The sequence below is a fragment of the Muntiacus reevesi genome, chromosome 1 (assembly GCF_963930625.1).
Source record: "Muntiacus reevesi chromosome 1, mMunRee1.1, whole genome shotgun sequence".
Taxonomy (NCBI): domain Eukaryota; kingdom Metazoa; phylum Chordata; class Mammalia; order Artiodactyla; family Cervidae; genus Muntiacus; species Muntiacus reevesi.
In genome coordinates, this window is record NC_089249.1 from 196984642 (window position 1) to 197006857 (window position 22216).

The 22216-nt window shown below is 48.6% G+C and overlaps 2 protein-coding genes across 5 annotated transcripts in view; both read left to right on the forward strand.

Annotated features, from left to right (window-relative positions):
- ACER1 (alkaline ceramidase 1) overlaps window positions 1–12578 on the forward strand; it is a 57774-nt gene extending 45196 nt beyond the window's left edge. For all 4 annotated transcript variants that reach the window (XM_065917939.1, XM_065917938.1, XM_065917940.1 and 1 more), the window contains 5 exons: window positions 2018–2132; window positions 2220–2361; window positions 3591–3728; window positions 6649–6786; window positions 7254–12578. In XM_065917939.1, the coding sequence (XP_065774011.1) occupies window positions 2054–2132; window positions 2220–2361; window positions 3591–3728; window positions 6649–6786; window positions 7254–7422 (666 nt within the window). In that variant the 5' untranslated portion in view covers window positions 2018–2053 and the 3' untranslated portion in view covers window positions 7423–12578. The remainder of the gene's footprint in view (window positions 1–2017; window positions 2133–2219; window positions 2362–3590; window positions 3729–6648; window positions 6787–7253) is intronic.
- Window positions 12579–19268: 6690 nt separating this feature from the next.
- MLLT1 (MLLT1 super elongation complex subunit) overlaps window positions 19269–22216 on the forward strand; it is a 63511-nt gene continuing 60563 nt past the window's right edge. The window contains exon 1 of the mRNA XM_065917942.1: window positions 19269–19459. Within this exon, the coding sequence (XP_065774014.1) occupies window positions 19448–19459 (12 nt within the window). The 5' untranslated portion in view covers window positions 19269–19447. The remainder of the gene's footprint in view (window positions 19460–22216) is intronic.

Sequence of the window (22216 nt, forward strand, 5' to 3'; positions counted from 1 at the left end):
CTGGGAAGACCCAGAGGGATGGGATGGGGAGGGAGGCGGGAGGGGGGTTCAGGATGGGGAACACATGTAAATCCATGGCTGATTCATGTCAATGTATGGCAAAAACCACTACAATATTGTAAAGTAATAAGCCTCCAACTAATAAATGAAAAAATAAATAAAATATAGCAATAAAAAAAGAGGAAAGATGAGTTGTTTTAGGAAGGCTGGGACCGACAGTAGGTCTGCAGGATTCAGCAGATGTGCAAATACTGTCCTCAAGCATTCACTTTTTTGTTCTCAGCCTTGTCTTTTCATGGGTGGCAAAATGGTTATCACATCTTAAATATCACAACAATATCCCAGGGCTTCTGTAGAGAGTTGTCAATGATGCAACTCGATCTTGGTGACCCCCAGGCTTTGTGCCTGCTCCAAGTTTCAAATTCCTAAAAGAGAAAAGTCTGATATCCTTCTTTGGCTTGGGTATCTATTCCAGTGGGGTAAGGTCTTGTGATACAGACAGGGCAAGTTGGGAAGGGGGGGATCTCTGTGTTCTAGGATAGCCGCTGTGAACTGGGTGACCCTCCTGGAGATGCGTTTGACCTTGTCCATTGATGAACATCAGAGGCTTTGGCATGGAAAACAAGGACACGGGTGGGACCACGGGCTGGGAAACCAGTTTGCCAAGGCTGGGCTCTTAAATGGTGACCTTTGAGCTGATTCCATCATTGTCCCAGGAGAGCTTTGGGTTCTCCTGGAATCAGGAGGGCTCCTGTCTTGGGAACCTGAACAGGTGACCAGGACCTAGGCTAGTAGATGCTGACCTTGTATCAGGTGAATGATTTTCTCCAAACCCACCACTGTGCTGTGTTGTTTTTTTTTTTTTTTTTAATTTGGCTGCTTCAGGTCTTAGTTGTAGCATGAAGAATCTTTAGTTGTGGCAAGATGAATCTAGTTCTATGACCAAGGATAGAATTCGGACCCCCTGCATTGAGAGTGCAGAGTTTTAGCCACTGAACCACTAGAGAAGTCCCTGCTCCCTGTATTTCTTTACTTTTTCAGTACTTATTTATTTGGCTGAGTTAAGTCTTAGTCACAGTCTTAGTTCTGACATGCAGGATCTTTTGTTAAAGCACATGGACTCTCTACTTGTAGTGTGCAGGCTCAGTAGATGTGGGGGCTTAATTGCATGTGGGATTTGAGTTCCTTGACTGGGAATTGAACCCATGTCCCCTGCATTGCAAGTGAAGGTGTTAATTGCTCAGTCCTGTCTGATTCTTTCCCAACCCCATGAACTGTAGCCTGACAGGCTCCTCTGTCCATGGGATTCTCCAGGCAAGAATACTGGAGTGGTTAGCCATTCCCGTCTCCAGGGGATCTTCCTGACCTAGGGATTGAACCCAGGTCTCCTGTATTGCAGACAGATTCTTTACCAGGGAAGCCCCCTGCATTGCCATGTGGATTCTTAACCACTGGACTGCCAGGGGAGTCCCCTCAGGCTATTTTTTAGAAGTGAGTCACTAGGGTATTGCTTTGTCTTTCCTTGTCTACAAGGCCAAGGCCAGTTCATGACCACTATGTTTGCATTTCAGTCCATAGGAAGTAGAGAGCAAGGCTCAAGCAGCTTCTCACGAACTGACCTGGAAGTTATATTAGTAGATTCATTTACAGTTCTATCCCATGGGCTAGAGCAGGTCACAAGGCCACAGTGAGCTGCAAGGAAGGCTGGGGGATATAGTCTTTAGTTGAGTAGTTGGATGCCCAGCTCAAACCTGGGGGACACTGTTGCTGAAAGGAAAATGTTAGTAGATAGTCTTCACCATGTGCATTGAATAAATTAGTGAGCCCACAGAGTAATGGATGGAGTGATGGATCTACCAGTGAGTGGTTGACTGGTCAGCTGAAAGATGGCTAGACCCTGGGTTGGTTAACTGCCTGAAAGATGGCTGCTGACCAGTTGGGTAATGACTGAGGGCCACCGTGCTCAGCCTCCCCCTGTCTGACAACCCCTCACCATGTTTTCTCCTTCCTTCTCCAGTTCAGCAATATCACCTTCTTCATCTTTGGGCCCCTCATGACATTTCTGATGCGCCCATATATCCAGAAACGCTCCCGCTGCATTTATGTGCTCTTTATTCTCTTCACAATCACAGGTAGGTGGGGACATTGGGACAGTGGGGGGGCGGTGGGGAGCAAGAGGGATGACACCCTTGACCACCTGCCTTTGTCTCTCCCTCCAGGACTGTTCTCCATGTACTTTCACATGACGCTCAGCTTTCTGGGCCAGATGCTGGATGAGATCGCTATCCTGTGGCTGCTGGCCAGCGGCTACAGCATATGGTTGCCTCGCTGCTATTTCCCCACCTTCCTAGGGCAGAACAGGTAGGGCAGGGGTCGGCCCTCTGTCAATCCTACCGGAGCCCGTCTATCCTCCAGGCCCTCTTTGGAGTCCCTCCCCTCAATACCCCAGGACTTTTTCCTGACCCTGTCTGACCTAACCGGACTTCCAGGCACCCCCCTTCTGAGCATCCTTGGGACCCCTGGAAGTCATCCCCTTGTTGTTCAGTCACTCAGTCATTTCTGACTCTTTGTGACCCCATGGACTGCAGCCCCCCAGGCTTCCCTGACTTTCACCATCTCCTCAGGTTTGCTCAAACTCACATCTTTTGAGTTGGTGATACCATCCAACCATCTCGTCCTCTGTTGTCCCCTTACCCACCTGCTTATTCTTCCTCTTATCCCACCTGGAGAGTTGAGACCTTCTCCAGAGCCTTTCTGAGCCTACTTTGGGGTCCCAGGCACGTGTGTGCTCAGTTGTGTCTGACTCTTTGCGACCCCATGGACTGTAGCCCACCAGACTCCTCTATCCATGGGCTTCTCCAGGCAAGAATACGGGAGTGGGTTGCCAGTTCCTTCTCCAGGGCATCCCAGGACCCCATGCCTTAGCTTACCTGGGGTCCGAGGCCTCTTCCCCGAGTCTGTCACCTGGTCTCTCTGGCATCTTTCATTGGATCTTCTTGGGCCCCCTTTTTGTTGACTTGAGACCCATCTGAATCTCTCTCCTGACCCTGTTTGACCCACTTGAGCCTTCCAGGCTGTTGCTGCTTGTCAGTCAGTCAGTTGTGTTTGACTCTTTGCGACCTTATGGACTGTAGCCCACCAGACTCCTCTGTCCATGGGATTCTCCAGGCAAGAATACTGGGTTGGGTTGCCATTTCCTTCTCCAGTGGATATTCTTGACCCAGGGGTGGAAGCCGGGTCTCCTGCATTGGCAGGTGGGTTCTTTACCACTGAGCCAGCGGGTAACCCCAAGCCTTCAGGACCTCTCTCCTAATATTATTTACCTGGTGCTCCTTCCTTATCCCACCTGGCTCACCTGAGACTCTTGCCTGAATTTACCTAGGCCTTGGGACCTTCACCTGACCTTTTATACTGAGCCCACCTGGGAGTCTTAAGACCTTTTTCTGAGCTCAGTTGGGCTTCTCAGAACCCCTTCACTTTTCTCATCCATCTCAGCCATGAGATTTCCATGTGACTACCCAAACCCCACAGGAATACCCCTCAACCACCCTGCCCCTGCCCGCCACAGCTGAGCCCTTCTCTTCCTCCAGGTCCTGGTACATCTCACTGATCGTCACCATCACCCTGGTCAGTACCTTCTTGTCCTTCCTGAAGCCCACGATCAACGCATACGCCCTAAACGCCATTGGCTTGCACATTGTCTACATCGTGGTCCAGGAGTATAAGAAGTGGGTGTGACTGCAGGTGCCCAGAGAGGTGGCGCCCCTTTCTCTTCCAAGAACCACACCAACCCGCCAAAGAAAAATCTCACCATGTTCCCTTCCCCAGGATCGTTCGCCAGCTAGGGGCAGGACCAGGATTTGAAACCTAAGACAGAGTTTGTCCTTCTTCTCTGAAAACATCCAAACACACATACAAGTGGAGGGCATTGTATCATAAACCTCCATAAACCAGCCCCAACAGCATGTTGCCAACCTATGTTCCTTTTTTCTTCTTGGCCACATGGCATGTGGGATATTAGTTCTCCAACCAAGAATGGAACCTGCACCCCTTGCATTGGAAGCTCAGAGCCCTAACCACTGGGCCACCAGGGAGGTCCTCAACCTGCATTCTCTATCCCCCTAGATTTTGTATAATGTCACCCATTAATTGTTCAGGGTTTCACTCTCTTGATAAAAAACTACCATTTTTAACCCATGCTATGTCTTGGCAGGCTAGAGAAGGAACTCCCAAATGGGGCCATTTAAGGAGAGTTGTATAAAAGGGTTGTTTACAAAGGAGAGGGCAGACTGTGGGAATATCACTAGAGATCATTTAGAATCCTTCTGTTAATAACAGTGGGACTCCATGATCATCAGGAGACCTGGGATGGGGAGTGATGGAAAGGAGCGATTGCAAGAATCTGGAAGGAGAGAGGTAGCAGAGAGAGTCTTCTTGGCCAGAGCTGTGACCTCCAGTTGGTTACAGTCAGCCTGAGCCAATCCCAAAGGAAGGTTGTATGGGCCAAATCCAGGATAAGGGCCAAGCCTTTATCCTTGGGCTTCCAGTTGGGTAAGTCAATGATTTCCAGTTGGGTTGGCCAACAGTTTCCAGCTGGGATGGCCAATGGTTTTCATTTGGGTTGGCCAATGGTTTCCAGTTGGGTAGGTCAATGGTTTCCAGTTGGGTTGACCAATGGGGAGCCCCAGCAAGGAGTCAAATGGTGGAGGGAGGGTACTGTTGGAATATATATTTCCAGGTCCACCTAACTCAGCTCCCCTACCCCATACCCTGCCACCCCTTGAGGCTCAGGGCTGGGTGGAAAAAGGTAGAGAAGGATCTAGAGAGACGAATGGAAGATGCTTCCTTAGATGCATCTATAAATAATACCCAGTTTGCACTGACATTTCCTCAGTTTCCCAAAGACGTCTTCTTGTACTTGGTCTTGTTTCAATCAGAAGATAAACACAGTCTTCAGGTCTTCCTTCTTTTATAGCAGTCCTTTCCTCCCTTCCTCTTTCTTCATGCCTCTGGTTTGATAACAGACTCAAAGATTTGTCCTGTAGGACATCCTGAATTTTGGATTTGGTCAACTACTTCCTGTGGTGTCTTTCAACCTGTTTCCTTTTTTTTTTTTCCTCTGTAAATTAATAGATCTAGTTTTAGCTTTAACTTTTTTTTTCACTTCATGTGTGGCACTGCGTGCTGCTTGTGCCAGCCCATTAAGACCTCATAATGAGTGGTCGTCCTACATTTAGTGCCATTGTGTTTGATCTGTGGATTCAGATGGTGTCATCCAGATCCTTCATTATAAAGTTTTCTACAGACCTTTCCCCTAATGATTTCAGCAGCCATTTCATGCTGTCTCCACCCGTGATCTCCTTAGAGGGTGCAAAAGGGTGATTTTCAGATTCTGTTATTCCTTCTGCATTAATTATCTGGAGTCCACCCAGACAGACAGAAGAATGTTTGCCCATCAACCTTGAAATACAGTTTGGACAGGAAAGACAGGACAGGGCATTAATTCTTTCCCTTTTAAAAATTAATTTCCAGAGCAGCAAGTTGGTGCCTTAGTCATCTCTGGTAAGGACCAATGAAAGTTGTTTTTTTTTTTTTTTTTTTTTTTTTAAAACATGAACTCATGGACTTTTATCTCTAAAGTGTTTCAATTCATTGCAATCACTATGTTATATTTTTGACTTTTTATTTTGAAATAATTACAGGCTCAGAGGAAGCTGCAAAAATAGTACAGAGTCCTGTGTACACTTCACCCAGATTCTCCCCACCTCCCCCAGAGGCAGCATCTTGTGTAATTACGTGTGTGTGTACATGCTAAATCACTCAGTCATGTCTGACTCTCTGTGACCCCATGGGCTGTAGCCCACCAGATTCCTCTGTGCATGGAATTCCCCCAGGCAAGAATAATGAAGTGGGTTGCCATTTCCTTCTCCAGGGAATCTTCCCAACCCAGGGATTGAACCTGTGTCTCCTGCATTGGCAGGCAGATTCTTTACCATCTGTACTCAGATTTTACCAATTCTTATGTTTGTGGTTTTGTTTTGTTTTGGTGTTCAGACTGTCCCCTTTTAGGCTAGCAGGCAGGGCTTGCACTTTTACCCATGAAGGAGTTATTACCTCATTAATCTCTCATAAGCTCTTTCCCAAGAGACATTGGGTTAGTTCTGCTGTTGGGGAAACACATATTGTAATCCTGAGTTGTCCCATGTCATGGGACACCCTCCCACACACATCCACACATATTCTCAGAGCTACGTAGACATAAATTCTCATGCACCAGCCCGCAGGAGCACATACACTTACACCCCAAAGCACAAACACAGAAAGGCTTGTTGGCTGCGGCTTCTGTATTCTGATAAACCTGATGCAGACCCCACATACCGGCTGCATAACCTTGGGGTGGGGGCTGGGGCATACTTACTCTCACGTGCCTCCGTTTTCTCATCCACAAAATGGGAACAATAACATTGCTGTGAGGACCCAGTATCTTGTAAGTGGTCCCCACGTGTTAGCATGGGTCTGGCCCCTCCCGCACCTTGCCCCCTTGATCCTTCCCTCCTCCGAGCCTCCTCTCCTGGAATGGAGGAATTTCCCATCAGCCTCCTGGGGCTCTGCTAGCTGAGTCTCTGATCTCCCTTCTTCCCTCCCTAGGACCAAAAATAAGGAGCTCCGGCATCTGATTGAGGTCTCCACGGTTATATGGGCTCTCGCCCTTACTAGCTGGATCAGTGACCGCCTGTTTTGCAGTTTCTGGCAATGGATTAATTTCTCCTACCTGCACAGCATCTGGTAAGCATTTACCCTATGGTCTTGGGCTCTAGGGGCTTCTCTGGTGGCTCAGACAGTAAAGAATCTACCTGCAATGTGGAAGACCTGGGTTCAATCCCTGGGTCAGGAAGATTCCCTAGAGAAGGACTTGGCAACCCATTCCTGTGTTCTTGCCTGGAGAATTTCATAGACAGAGGAGCCTGGCAGGCTACAATCCATGGCGTTGCAGAGTCAGATATGACTGAGCAACTAACACTTTCACTTGGGTCCTAGAAGCAGAAAATCTCAGATGCCAGAGTTTGGAGCAGGAGCCTGGGGGAAGCGGGGACAGGCACAGATACTGGGATGTGTGTGTATGTTTTGGGGGGGTGTGTGGCCAGGAGATCCCTTTCGATGGCCAGGATCCAGGAGAGGTCAGGAGAGGTGGGGCTGGGGCCATCAAGCTGACTACTGGGGCGTCTTTTCCCCCTCTCCACTTTGTCACCCAGGCATGTACTCATCAGCTTCACCTTCCCCTATGGAATGGTCATCCTGGCTATGGTGGATTCCGCATACGAGATGCCGGACCAAACCATCAGAGTCCGCTACTGGCCTCGGGACACTTGGCCCGTGGGGCTGCCCTACGTGGAGATGGGTGATGACCACAAGAGCTGCTGAGGTCCGCCAGGGCTTCTTGATCACCCAACACCTACGTACCCACCGAGGACAGCGGCTTGAATTGGGAGACTGAGAGACACTCGCAGTTCTGCCCTCCGGCTCCCTCTCCCCATCATCCTGGTCCTCCGCGCCCCCATACCGAGGCAGGGGGTGGACTTCATCACCTCTCTGTGCTGTGGTCTGATAACCCTGGAGCTCCCCTCCATGACCCGCCCCCATTCTCTTTCACTTCCTCTTCCAGGTTCACTGTTTCACACGACCTGGTGAGGCTGGATCACTGAAGGGCTGTGCTTCTGTGGCAGCCACTGGGAATGACCTCAGGCTGGGGCTTGGTCCCTGGGCATCTTATAAACAGTGGTGGTCACTGTAACACTCTTCAGACCTGTCTTTGGCTGTGCAGTGTCACTGATACTTGGGAGGCAGCCTAGAGAATGGGCATGTTTTCTGGTCACCTTACACTCAAGCATGTGTGCTAGTGGTAAAGAACCCACCTGCCTACGCAGGAGATGGAAGACGCAAATTCTATCCCCTGCATCGGGAAGATCCACTGGAGAAGGAAATGGCAACCCACTCCAGTATTCTTGCCTAGGAAATCCCATGCACAAGAGCAGCCTGGGAGGCTACCGTCTGTGGGGTCTCAAAGAGTTTGTACATGACTGAAGTGACTTCATGTGCATGCAGAGATCTCAGGGGTCCTCACATGCTCACATGGACTTATGGGGCTGGTAGCGTTGGAGCCTCATGGAGGCCTGTACTGGGTGACATGGGTGCTGTCGGGGCATCAGGACAAGCGCTGCGGTGGCTGGTTGCTGTGTGCTGTGCTTAGCCGCTCAGTCGTGTCCCACTCTTCATGACATCATAGACTGTAATCCACCAGGCCCCTCTGTCCATGGGAATCTCCAGGTAAGGATACTGGAGTGGGTTGCCATGCCCTCCTCCAGGGGATCTTCTCAACCCAGGGATTGAATCCAGGTCTCCCACATTGCAGGTGGATTCTTTACCATCTGAGCGACCAGGGAAGCCCATGAATACTGGAGTAGGTAGCGTATCCCTTCTCCAGGGGTCTTCCCAACCCAGGAATCGAACTGAAGTCTCCTGCATTGCAGGCAGATTCTTTAGCAGGGAAGCCCATGGTAGTTGGTACAGGCTCTCAAAGTGAGAGGAGAGAGGGAGAAGGGTGGTTTCCATGATGGTTAAGAGCTCAGAGTTTGGAGTCAGGCAGATGTAAATTTGAATCTTGCTCCACCATTTCCTACTTGTATTTTCTGAGGGAAGTGATTTTTTCCCCCTCTACCTCTGAAGTTCAAGGACCTTGTCTGTAAAGCATTCCTTCCTTCCTTAGATTTCTGTGTAGATAAAACAAGATAACATATGTAAAGTTCTTAGAATGGGGTCTGGCAAACATTCACCCATCTACTCATCCTTTAATTTGTTTGTCCATTCATCCAGCCATCCATTCTTTTGAACTCTCCATTGAACCATCCATCTGTCTTTTAGGTTACTCATCCGATAGTTCATTCATTCATTGTTTTACTCTTTTATTTGTTATCTGTCTTTTTATCTACCATTTATTAATGTATCATCCATTCATTCAACCATCCATGCATCCATCTATTCATCCATACATCCATATATTTATTATCCATCCTTCCATCATCCATTATTCTTACATCTATTCCTGTATCCAATGTTAACCATCCTTCATCCATCCATCCATCCATCCATCTACTCATCCACTTCATGCATCCATATATTCATCTTTTCACCATTCATTAATCATTCTTCATCCATCCATGTATTCAACTGTTAACCATCCTTCATCCATCCATCCATCCATCCATATTCAGCCATCTTTTCACTTGTCCATCCAGTTCATTCAATCACCCTTCCATTCATCTATTTCCCCACCTGTTCCTTCCTTCCTTCAGTCATTCATCCATCTCTTCAACAACTGTATACTGAATTCCTACTATATGTTTGACAGGAGTCCTCAGATACAACAACTATATACTGAGTTCCTACTATATGTTTGACATCAGTCCTCATATAAGACAACAAAGAAATGCAAAGTACCTGCCCTAATGAGGAGGCACACTTTAGATAAATATAAAAGAGGCAATTGCAGTCACGGATGGGTGCTGCAAAAAAGATAAAGCAGGGTGATGTTCTCAAAGATCATGGGGTGGGGGAGCAGCTCTTTCATATGTGTGACCAGTTGGGAAGTGCACTTTGCAGCTGAGCCCTCAGTGAGGAGGGAGCCAGCCATACCTAGAGCTGGGCAAGACCATTCTGGGCAGAGGGAATCACAGGTGTCATAGAAAAGCATCCACTTCCTACTCCCCTTGTCTCTATCTCTAAATACATGACCACGATTTGTCCCCAAATTCTGGCTCCTGCTGACCACTCCATATAGCCTCCTGTTGGGGCATGGAGGCAGTGAGTAGGTTGGAAGGAGGACCAGGGAATCATCCAGTTTGTAATTCTAACTCACCATGGGGCCTTGGCAAGCCCCCGTCTCCATCATGGAGGACTAATGGTGGCAAAGGACAAAATGTTCAGCTCTTAACTGGCTGGAATGACAAAATGATAATCAGCACATATACTTTTGAAGTTAGAGATCAGACTGCAGGTATGGCTGGATCTAGGCTTTACTGTTGGCTCCGACAGTAAAGAATCTGCCTGCAATGAGGGAGACCCAGGTTTGATCCCAGGGTCAGGAAGATTCCCCCGGAGAAGGAAATGGCAACCCACTCCAGTAATCTTGCCTGGAGAATCCCAAGGACAGAGGAGCCTGGCAGTGACAGTCCACAGGGATGCAAAGAGTGGGACATGACTGAGTGACTAACACTTTCACTTTCAGGCTTCAAATGATGCCACTATGGCTGAGCTTCTCTGTCCTGGAGTACCTCATGGGTGGGAAGTGGTTGCAAGCAGCACCAGGCTTATAGCCTTCCAAGATCAGAAGTATACACTGAAGCTCCAAGAACACATGAAAAGATGCTCAACATCATTAGTCTAGTAGGAAAATGCAAATCAAAACCATGAATACCATTTCACATCCACTAAGTTGGCCATAATTTTCTTTTTTTTTTTTAAGCCCGGAGGTAAGTGCTGATGAGAACATGGAGAAACTGGAACCCTTGTGGGTTGCTTGTAGGAATGTAAAATGGTACCACAGCAGTGGAAAAGAGTTTACCAGTTCCTTAACAAGTTAAACAGAGTCACCATGTGATCCAGCAATTCCACTCCTAGGCATATAGACCAAAGAACTGAAAACAGGTATTCAAAGAAATATTTGTACAGAAATGTTCATTGCAGCACCGTTTTTTCTTTTTAAAAAATTAATTTTATTCAAGTATAGTTGATTTACAATGTTTTGTTAATTTCTGCTCTATAGCAAATAATTCAGTTATATATATTATTCTCTTTTAAAAATTTAGCTGGAAGATAATTACTTTACCATGTTGTATTGGTTTCTGCCATACAGCAACTTGAATCAGCCATAAGTATGCATGTGTCCCCTCCCTCTTGAGCCCTCCCACCCCCAACCCTATCTCACCTCTCCAGGATGTTACAGTGCATCAAGTTTAGCCCCTGCGTTATACAGAAACTTCCCACCAGTTAGCTATTTTCCATATTGTAATGTCTATGTTTCCAAGCTACTCTCTCAATTTGTCCCATCCTCTCCTTCCCCCACTGCGTCCACATGTCTGTTCTCTATGTCTTTGTCTCCATTTTGCCCTGCAAATGGGTTCATCAGTACCATCTTGCTAGATCCAATATACATGCATTAATATACAGTATGTATTTCTCCTTTTGACTTACTTCACACTGTATAACAGGCTCTAGGTTCACTCACCTCACTAGAACTGACTAAAATTCATCCCTTTTTATGGCTGAGTAATATTCCCTTGTATATATGCACCACAACTTTATCCATTCATCTGTTGATGGACCTCTGGGTGGCTTCCATGTTCTAGATATTGTAAATAGCATTACAGCACTATTGATAAGAGCCAAAAGGTGGAAATAACCAAAATGCTAATCAGTGAATAAACGAAAGTAGTATATCCGTACAATGGAATATCATTCTGCCTTAAAAAGGAATGAAGCACTGACACGTGATACAATATGGATGAAGCTTGAAAATGTTACACTCAGTGAAAAGTCAGACACCAATGGGCACATAGTCTATGATTTCATGTTGTGAAATGTCTAGAACAGATAAATCCACAAGGGAAAAAATCAATCAGATTAGTGGTCGCTAGGGGCTGAGAGGGGGCATCCCAGGGGACACTCGTGGTAAAGAACCTGCCTGCCAATGCAGGAGACATGAGCCTCGGATTCAATCCCTGGGAGGGGAAGATCCACTAGAGGAAGGCATGGCAACCCACTCCAGTATTCTTGCCTGGAGAATGCCATGGACAGAAGAGCCTGACAGGCTACAGTCTATGGGGTCACAAAGAGTTGGATATGACTAAAGTGACTTAGCACACATGCACACAGGGGCTGAGAGGAGGAAATGGGGAGTGAGTGCTCATTGGTATAGCGTTTCCTTTTGGGGTGAAGAATATGTCTTGGAAAACTAGATAGAGGCAATGGTTACCCAACGCTGGTAAGGCTCTAGTTGCTTTTGAATTGTACACTTAAGTAGAGTTTCTGATTAGTTCTGGGTTAGGTAAATTTCACCTCAGTTAAAATTTAATAAAGCTCCCAGAGTCGGTCTTGGCTGGTGTTAGGTCATGTCCCGCCTCCCCCCAATCAATTCCAGTAGCCAGAGGATGCAGTTGTTTGATTAGCCAGACTTGGGTATGTGATTCCTCTGCAGAGGAAGGGGAGCCTCAATCTGACTATGACTGATCTGGGGGGAAGAGGGAACAAGTAGGAGTTGAAGTCCAATATTAAGCCCGTGCCTGTCCTTCTCCAGAGGGGCTGCCATTTAAAAGCATACACGTTCATATTGGCCCCCAGGGGGAGCCCTCGGATCGAGGACTGTTGCCAGGGAGAAATAAAAAGGAGAGAGGCTTCCCTGGTGGTCAAGTGGTCCGGCTCACCTGCCAATAGAGGGGACACAGGTTCGATCCCTGGTCTGGGAAGACTGCACATGCTATGGAGCAACTAAGTCTGTGCACCACAACTACTGAACCTGTGCTCTTGAACCTGGGAGCTGCAACTCCTGAGCCCATGTGCTGCAACTATCAAAGCCCAGGCACCTACAGCTTGAGCTCTGCAAGAAGAGAAGCCGCCACAATGAGAAGCCCACACCCTGCGATGAAGAGTAGCCCCCACTTACTGCAACTAGAGAAAGCCAGTGCTCGGCAGTGAGGACCCAGTGCAGCCAAGAAATAAATATATATCTTTTAAAGGAGAATGATGCTAAGAGAGGAAACATTGCAAATGTCCAGTGTAGCAGCCTTTTCTGGGGAAATGCCTTGTGGCACATAGTTTGGGTCTGCTTCAAAACCATTCATGGGACTTCTCTATAGCTCAGATGGTAAAGAATCTGCCTGCAGTGCAGGAGGCCTGGGTTTGATCCCCGGGTCAGGAAGATCCCCTGAAGAAGGAAGTAGCAACCCACTCCAGTATTCTTGCCTGGAGAATCCCATGAATAGAGGAGCCTGGCAGGCTAGAGTTCATGGGGTCTCAAAGAGTCGGACACGACTAAGTGACTAACGCACACACCCAAAACCATTCATGGCTCCCCACTGCCTGTGGGATAAGGGCCAAGTGCCTCTGTATGACATTTAAGGTCTGCTCTGATTTGAAATTAATCTGGGGTAGGTCTCTGACATCCCCATTGGACTCTGCTCCAGCTTGGTCTTATTCAGCATTGCTGTGAATGGCTGTGTGTACATTTGTGGCTGGCAGGAAACTGGGAGGTACAGGAAACATTCTGTAGTAGTTGGCCTCGGGTCAGGAGGCCAGAAAGAGGGTTCCAAAAAAAGTCTGGGAGGGCTGAAGCACCTAAAAGGTGAAAGAAAGATAGTGTAGTTAATGCCAAGCGCTCCCTTTGGGTGCAAGTAAACTGGAACACTAGAGGGCGATAGAGACCTAATACAGCAGTTCGGTTACAGACGAGCTAAACTCACTACTTCCAAAACGTTACATTCTACCTGTGGGAGTCCTGCTTCAATTTCACTCTTTGTAACAAATTTGAATGACATGTATCACTCATGCATTCTGCCAAGTGCTCAAATTGCTCTCTGCTTTTGTTTCTTTAGATCTACTCCCTTTGCTCACACTGATGTATTTGAGTAGGAAACATTGTGTCACTTCCAAAAGTCACTTGTCACAGATACAAAATAACCATAAAACTAGATACAGTAACAACAAAAAATTATTAACTGCAGCTCAGTGATTCTTAGCCCAGTCTGCACATAGAATCTCCAGCTGATTTTTTAAAAATTTTAATTGAAATATAGGTGATTTATAATGTATTAATTTCTGCTATATAAAAATGATTCAGTTAGACATACATGCATACATACATACATGCATATATATATATATATATATTCTTTTAAAAATTGTTTTCCATTATGGCTTATCACAAGATATTGTATATAGTTCTCTGTACTATACAATAGGAGCTTGTTGTTTACCCAACTGATTTTTTTTTTTTTTTTTTTTTTTTTTACCCAACTGATTTTAAAGACATGTTGGAAGAGGGCAGAGATACAGATAAAAAACTGGTGGTTACCAGAAGAAAGGTGAGGAGAGCCAAAATAGGTGAAGGGGATTAAGAGGTACAAGCTACTAGATGTAAAAAAAAGTTACAAGGATGTAATATATAGCACAGAGAATATAGCCAATATTTTATCATAATCTTATATGGAGTATAATCTATAAAAATATTGAATCACTATGTTATACATCTGAAACTAATATTGTAAGTCAGCTATCCGAGTGCTAAGTGCTAAGTGCTAAGTCACTTCAGTCGTGTCTCTTTCCGACCTTCTGGACTATACCCATAACCTTTATGCTCCTCTATGGAGTCCTTTTTAAAGTTTTTTTTTTTTTTTTTTAAGCACTTATTTTTATTTATTTGGTTACACCAGGTCTTGTGGCACATGGGATATTTTGATCTTTGTTGCAGCATGTGGGATCTTTAGTTGTGGCATGCAAATTCTTTTGTTGCAGCAATAGGATCTAGTTTCCTGACCAGGGATTGAACCTGGGCCCCCTGCATTGGGAGCGTGGAACCTTAGCCACTGGACCACCAGGGAAGTCCCATGAAGGAGCCTTTGAATGTGGGTGGGCTTAGAGTATGGTGGAAGTGACTCCATGTGACTTCTGAGGCTAGTTCATGGAAGGCAATGCAGCTGTCTGTTATTTTGGGGGGGATACCCACTCTTGGGACCCAGCCACCACCATGCTGTGAGGAATTCCAAGCCACCAAGTGCAGGAGCCCACATGGAGAAGAACCAACAGCTGGCACCAACTTCCCGGTGTGATGAGTGAGTTGTGTTGGAGAGGTTCTTCATTCAGCCTCAGTGAGTTCACATCATGAGGGGCAGAGATAAGCCGTTTCTGCCAAGACTTGCCCAAATTGCAGGTGCTTGTAACATCTGGATAACATGTGTCAATCATGCACGCATGCATAGTTTCTCAGTTGTATCTGAATCTCTGTGACCCTATGGACTGTAGCCCGCCAGGCTCCTCTGTCCATGGGATTTTTCAGGCAAGAATACTGAAATGGGTTGCCATTTTCCTCCTCCAGGGGATCTTCCCGACCAAGGGATCAAACCTGAGTCTCCTGTGTCTCCTACATTGCAAGTGGATTCTTGACTCACTGAGCCATTGGGTTATCAATCATGCATTCTGCTCAAATTACTATTTGCTTTAAATTTTTCTTTAAATCTACTCCCTTCAGGCACACTGATGTAGGTAGGAAAAAATGTGTCACTTCCAGAAGTCCTTTGTCACAGATCAAAAATAATCACAAAAATTAGATACAATAACAACAGAAGTGTTATTAACTGCAACTCAGTAATTCTTGACCCAGTCTGCACAAGAGAACCCCCAGCTGAATTTCCAGAAGGGGGGATGGGTGACCTGGCCCTTTCTTACTTCAAATGAATGAAACCAAAATCTCTGAAGGTGCCTGGGTCCCAACAACAAGTGTTTAGTGTTGTTCCAAGTCACTCAGCTTAGGGTGGTTTTTTATACAGCAGACGACAACCAGAGCAACTTTGTGTACAATGCCAACTTCTAACTTTGTTGTTGCTGCTGATTCACTAAGTTTGTGTCTGACTGTTTGTGACCACTTGAACTGTAGCACACCAGGCTCCTCTGTCCTCCACTATCTCCTGGAGTTTGCTCAAATTGATGTCCATGGAGTTGGTGGTGTTATCTAACTATCTCATCCTCTGCTGTCCTCTTCTCCTTTTGCCTCCAGTCTTTCCCAGCATCAGGGTCTTTTCCAGTGCTTCAGCTCTTCGCATCAGGTGACCAAAGTATTGGAGGTTCGGCTTCAGCAGCTTGTAACAATATCTAAACATTGTACCTTCCTCTGAAAGAAATCAAGGGTTCACCTTCAATGCCATTCAAGTCTCAGCCTCAATCCTACTCCCTCCCTACCAGGAAGTCTTCTTTGATTTCCTTACTCAGGAAACATGTAGAGATGCTCTCGTCGGGGAGGCTGCTGGTAGCGCCCGCCTACTAAGCAGGCACTAAGACACAGGTGGCAGATATGTAGGTCTGGACTCTCCGTGGGTCCCTGGCTCTGGCATATACTGGACATGGGACATTGGACAATGCAATAACCTCATCTGAGCTCCGGTTTCCTCACCTGTAAAATGGGGTCAACAACACCTACCTCTTCATATTGCGATGATTAAATGAGTTTAAAATTCATCCTCTGGAGCTTGTATACAGCAGGTGTTGACCAGGATATGGCCATATTAATGAGAAAATGGAGCAGCACTCTGCTTACCTCCTCAAGGAAGGAAAACAGTTGTTCAGTTTTAGGCAATGGATGCTTTTTTTTTTTTTTTTTTTCTTTTTTGACCACACTTGACTGGGCTGTGCAGCTTATGGGATCTAATTCCTGTACCAGGGATTGAACACAGGCCCTTGGCAGTGAGAGCATGAAATTCTAACTACTGGACCACCAGGGAATTCAACATATTTACACTTTAAAATTACTTTACTATTCTAACTTTGAATGAATGAATGAATTTTTGCCTGCTGTGGGTCATCGTTGCTTCAAGTGGGCTTTCTCTAGTTGTGGTGATTGGGGGCTACCCTCTAATTGCAGTGCATGGGGTTCTTGTTGCACTGGTTTCTCTTGTTGCCGAGCATGGGCTTGTGGCACAAGGGCTTTAGTTGCTCCTCAGCCTATGGGATCTTAGTTCCCCCAACCAATGATCAAACTTGTGTCCCCTACATTGGCAGGTGACTCTTAACCACTAGACCACCAGGGAGGTCCCAACATGTTTACTTTTCATTATATAAGCTTCCCATATACAGAAAAGTATAGAGATCAGTTTGATGAAATCCTATATGCCCATCACTTAGATTAAACAGTTCTTAACATTTGCCATATTTTCGTCTAGTTTTTTTTTTTTTTTTTTTAGTTTTCAAATTAATGTGTTTTAAAGACAATTAGCCTGGTGGCATTTTAGCCCTGTGCAGCTTTAAAAAGTAAATAATTTTTCTACACAACTGTAATTCCATGATCACACCTAACCAATTACAAGTTGAAATATAATCCAATTCAAGTTCAAATTTCCCCAGTGACACAGCTGGTTTATTCAAAGCTAAGATCCAATGAAGGACCTTACATTGCATTTGGTTGTGACACCATCTCTTTGAACTCTGAATGGTTCTCATGTCTTTTCTCCCAGACTGTTAAGAGTTTCACCTTCTGAATTTGTTCGATTGCTGCTTCTTCTTCCTTTGTTTTCTATTTTTTTCACTGCACCATGTGTGACATCTGGGGACATTAGTACCCCCAACCAGGGATTGAACTCACATCCCGCTGCAGTGAAAGTCCGGAGTCTTAACCACTGGACCACCAGGGAAATTCCTTGCCTGATTTCTTCTCATAGTGTCACCTCCCATGATCACATACCCTGTGTGTTTCCTTTGTAAACTGGAACTAAAGGTATGATTCAAATTAAATATTTGGGGCAAGAATAACTTCTTCTTTGGTGTTGTGTATTGCCCACTGCACCCTAGCAGGAGTTCATCATCTGTTTATCCCACTGCTCTGCTGCTAAAAGTGGTCACTGAACTAAGCTGGCGACAATATGATGCTTCCATGGGAACATCAATTTTTTCCCTCTGCATCTAGCAGGCAATCTGTGAAGAGGTCATGGTGGACATGATGTTATACTCTCCAGTCTCCCACGGACTTATCAGTTAATGGTCGACTGTCATCTGCAATGATTAGCTCATTAGGGGTTTCAAAACAGTGTTGCTGTTTTTTTTCTGTCATCCTTTTATTAATAACATTATTATTGGTTGGCATCATTGTTTAGCATTATTGTTGCTTATTTTCTCAGTATGACCGCCAACCCCCCCCACCAAAACAACAACAACAACAACCACCACCCCAGGTGGCCCTGCCCTAGGTTTAAAAGTACGGTGTTACTATGTACTATGACACTGACTCTCTTAGTTCTTATCTGGGCTTCTTTTAATTCCAAAGTAACTGATTTTCCGACGTTCTTCATCGCAAAGCACCGGCCACACAACCTAATAAATATTTTGCGAGCATGCTCAGTTGCCTCCTGCTTTTTGTGACCCTGTGGACTGAAGCCCGCCAGGCTCCTCTGTCCACGGGATTCCTCAGCCAAGAATACTGGAGTGGGTAGCCATTTCCTTCCCGAGGGGATCTTCCCGACTCAGGGATGGAACACACATCTCCTGCGTCTCCTATTACATTAGCAGGCGGATTTTTTAATTTCTACCACTGAGCCTGACACTTAAATGAAAGAAATGTGGTGGTGGTGGGGGGGTACCCAAACAAACCAAAAAACCCCGATTTTTAATCTTATAGAAGGAATTTAAAATAATTGCACAAGGGGCCCCAAATCGCAGGCAGAAGTCCTAATGTCCACAAGAAAAGTGGCTTACAAGATCATGAAAAAGATGGGGCGATACGTTTACGTCCGATGTAAACAGTTTACAAGTCACAGTGAAGGTATATATTCATGGGTAAATTAAAAATCGGTTTTTGGAGGGATTGGCATGATAATTTTCGGGAATAAATTGAGAATGTCTTGGTTATGTCAATGTAGCCGGTATCAGATTTGTATCATTCAGACTAGCATGAACTATCATCAAAAGGTACTGTGATATAGTCCCCATTTTACTGATGCAAACTGACCCTTGGGGGAGGAAGGGAGTGAACCATAATAGAGATCCAGGATTGTAAAATTAATCTGTAGTTCCAGAGCCCAGAGCTCATTCCATCACACAGTAGCAACACGTGGCTAGGAAACAAAAATGTCCTAGGGGATGCCTCTCCAGCGTTCCAACCGCCAGCTCAGCTCGGGCCCAGGGAGGCTCGGGCCCCAGGGGTGCTCGGGCCACCGGGTAGCGCCCCCCTGCGGACTACAGTGCGCAGGCGCGGCGCGCTCGTCCCGCCCCCGCCCCCCTCCACGTGCGGCGCACACCTCGCGCTCCCTTCTGCTGGGCTAGCCTCGCGCCTCCCTCCCTCCCTCCTCCCGCCCCTCCGGTCCGGGCCTCCCATTGGCTGCGGGCTTCGTCCCTCGGACCGCAGCCCGGCAGGCCCCCACCAGGCCGGAAGTCCCACCCCACGAGTGGCTGCCCGTATCGTCGATTGGCCCAGACGTCTGTCAGTCCGGGCGGCTGGCCCGAGTAGACGGCGGGGGCCCGCGGTCGGTGCGCGACCCGGGCTGGCGGCGGTTTCCGGTTCCGCGGGGCTGGCGGGCGGGCAGGCGGCCGGGAGCGGCAGCGGCGGCGCCTGACAGACAATGAGGGCGGCGGGGCGGCGCTGAGCGGCGGCGGCGGCGGCGAGCGACGCGGGGCCCGGGGGCGGGGCGGGGCGCCAGCCATGGACAATCAGGTGAGGAACGGCCGCGCCGCCCCAGCGCAGCCCGCGCCGCCCGCCGGGCCCCCTCCCTCCCTCCCTCCTTCCCTCCCTCCCTCCCTTACCCGCCCGCCCGGCCCGGCCCTCCTCGGTCCCGGTCTCTCCGCTCCGGCTCGGCGCCCGCCCGCCCCGCTTTGTGCGCGCCCACCGCTCTCCCGGGCCTTTATGTGGGGCGGGGGCGCCCCTCCCCCATCCGGGACCCCCACCGGGTTACAACGCCTCAGACTCCCCTGGGAATCTCGGTTCCTCGCTGCCCAGAGCCCCCTGGGATGGCCCTCGCAACCCCGGTCCGCACAGATCCCCGTGGGACACCTCTTGTGTCCCCACTACAACCCAGACCCTCTGGCACCCTCCTCAGGATCCCAGCCTGGCCTTGATTACTCTGGGACTCCCCTTGCGACCCCAGTCCGACCCAGAGCCCCCCGGGACATCCCTCCGGACTCTGGTCCAATCATGACTCTCCACAGCCATCCCCGGGGTCCCTTTAGAGTCCTTTTGATCCGACCTGTACCCCGTTTCCTCTCTGAATCCAGGCCAGTTGGTGTCTCCTGCCTGCTCTGGCCCCTTGGCCCTGCTTCCCCTCACACTCTGTCTGTTCTCCACATTAAACCTTTGCTGGGGGTTGAGTCCCCCCAGAACTCCTGGTCTGCAGCCTCCTCCTTTGAAACCAGGCCCAGCCTAACCTCTCTCCCCTCTGATCCTGCCCCTGCCTCAGCCCCAGCTGAGCCTCAGCCCTCTCCTCAAACGTTGGCGAGGTCCCAGGCCTTTTCTCACCAGGACCCCGGCCTGCCTTGAACATCCTTCGTTTCGGATCTGGGCCGGCTTCCTCAGCCCCCTCTGCTCTGATCACTCTCCTTCGGGTTCCAGGGACCCAAAGGGCTGTTTCTTCACCTTCAGACCCTCTTTGACCAGATCCAGGGGCCATTTCTGCTCTGATTTGGAGCCCCCACACCCTTCACATACCAGATGCCTCACTCCCCTCACTTTGGGCCCTCTTTGCCCCTGTGACCCTGACGCTGCCCCACATTGCCCCCCAGCCCCCCAATCCATATCTAAATCTGGTTCCTGGAATCACAGCTATCCTCCTTGCAGAGACCCCGTTGTCTCTTTCCTGATGTTCATGGTCACCCACTTCCTTCCAACATCCCCTAGTCTGGTGCTGTGATTTTGACCCACTGTCCTCCTCCCAGCCCCTGTATACCCCCATGTTCCCTGCCTTCCCCAGCATCTTGGAGCCTCCACCCAGAGACTTGCTGCAAACCCAGGGTGTTCCCCAGCCCCCCACACTCCCCATGGACCCTCTCCCTTTGGTCTGGCAACCCAGAGTCAGTTTCAGTAAACTCAAGCCAGGGACCATTGCAGCTCCCTACGTAGGATCAACTCTCTCTTAACCCTCATCTGCTGCCCCTGGCTTCCCGGGGCGCGAGGCCAGGAAAGGCGGTGTGGGGCTGTGGGGGTGGAAGCTGAATTCCCCGCTTTTAGTGAGGGCAGGTTGGGGCGTCCCTGGCTGCCGGCGCCACTCAGGCGGCTCTGGCTGGTGAGGCGCTGTGTGGCAGTTGGGTTTCAGGGGTGGGGGTGCAGGAGGCATACCCCCCCTGCCCATCCTGGCCGCCTGGTGGCCAGAATCGCTGAGTCCTGTGCTTGGGGCACCCTCTCACTGCAATTTCACTGCAGCCTTGATGCTGTACCTTTCTCTCAAGAGGTGAGGCATACTTTATGACAGCTGAATGGAGATTTCTGCAGGGTGGGGTGAGTTCATTTCCCTTGAAGGGACTGAGCTCGAGGCCTCCGATGTTTATTGAGTTAGGAAACAAAATAGACCTTCAGTGTCCACTGTTAAGGCAGCTGGACCCTGGGAAAGTCTTGCTGGACAACCCGCAGGTGCAGAGCAGGACTTCTGCCCCTTGCCCCACTGGGCCCCCAGGGAGACATTTCAGGCCCATGGGCGTCCATCCACCTTGTGATGTGGGGGGGCTCTGGCAGGCTGTGGTTGTCTCTGTGAGTGAGACAGGGCAGTGTTCTGGGCTGGCAATGCAGGGAGACAACAGTCCTGCTGGGGGGGGCAGGTGAGCCCCCTGGAACAAAGAGCACCATTCCGCCATTGTCTGGTGTGACAGTTGCTGGCAGTTGTGATTCAAACTTGAACCAGAGTGAAAAAGTCGGTTCTTCCGTTGCATGAGCCACATGTTAGGTGTTCAGGAACCACTACTCCTGAGGTTCCAGCCGCCTTGTTGGGCGGTGTGAAGAGGTGCCCTTTCTCCCATGGCAGGAGGTTCCACTGGACAGCGCTGCTCCAGATCTTTGCGCATGCAAGTGCAAGTGAAACCGGCCCCAGAGGAAGGCGCATGCCACCCCAGTCCAGTTCTTGGTCTGGGCTGTGTTCTCATGCAAATGTGGGAGGCAGAGGCCCCAGCTCTGAGCCCTGTCCTTTCCTCACGGCCCCAGGGGAGGCAGAAGAGAATGGTGTCGCTTATCCATCTGAGTGGGTGAGCCAGCTGTAAGCCGTCCAGGAGGACTTCTGGTACGGGATCTGGGGGTGGGGTGGGGGTCGGGACCCTTTGAATCCAGCAGAGCCAGCCTTCTCTGACTCCCCTGGGACGCCCCACACCTGTGAAGGCCTCAGTGTGATAAGGAACAGCAGGTCTCTCCCTCAGCCAGACCTCTCGCTTTGGGAGGTTTTGGTTCTCTTGGCCTTCCTGGTGTGTTCTCTAGAACTTTCTGGCCCGGCTGAGA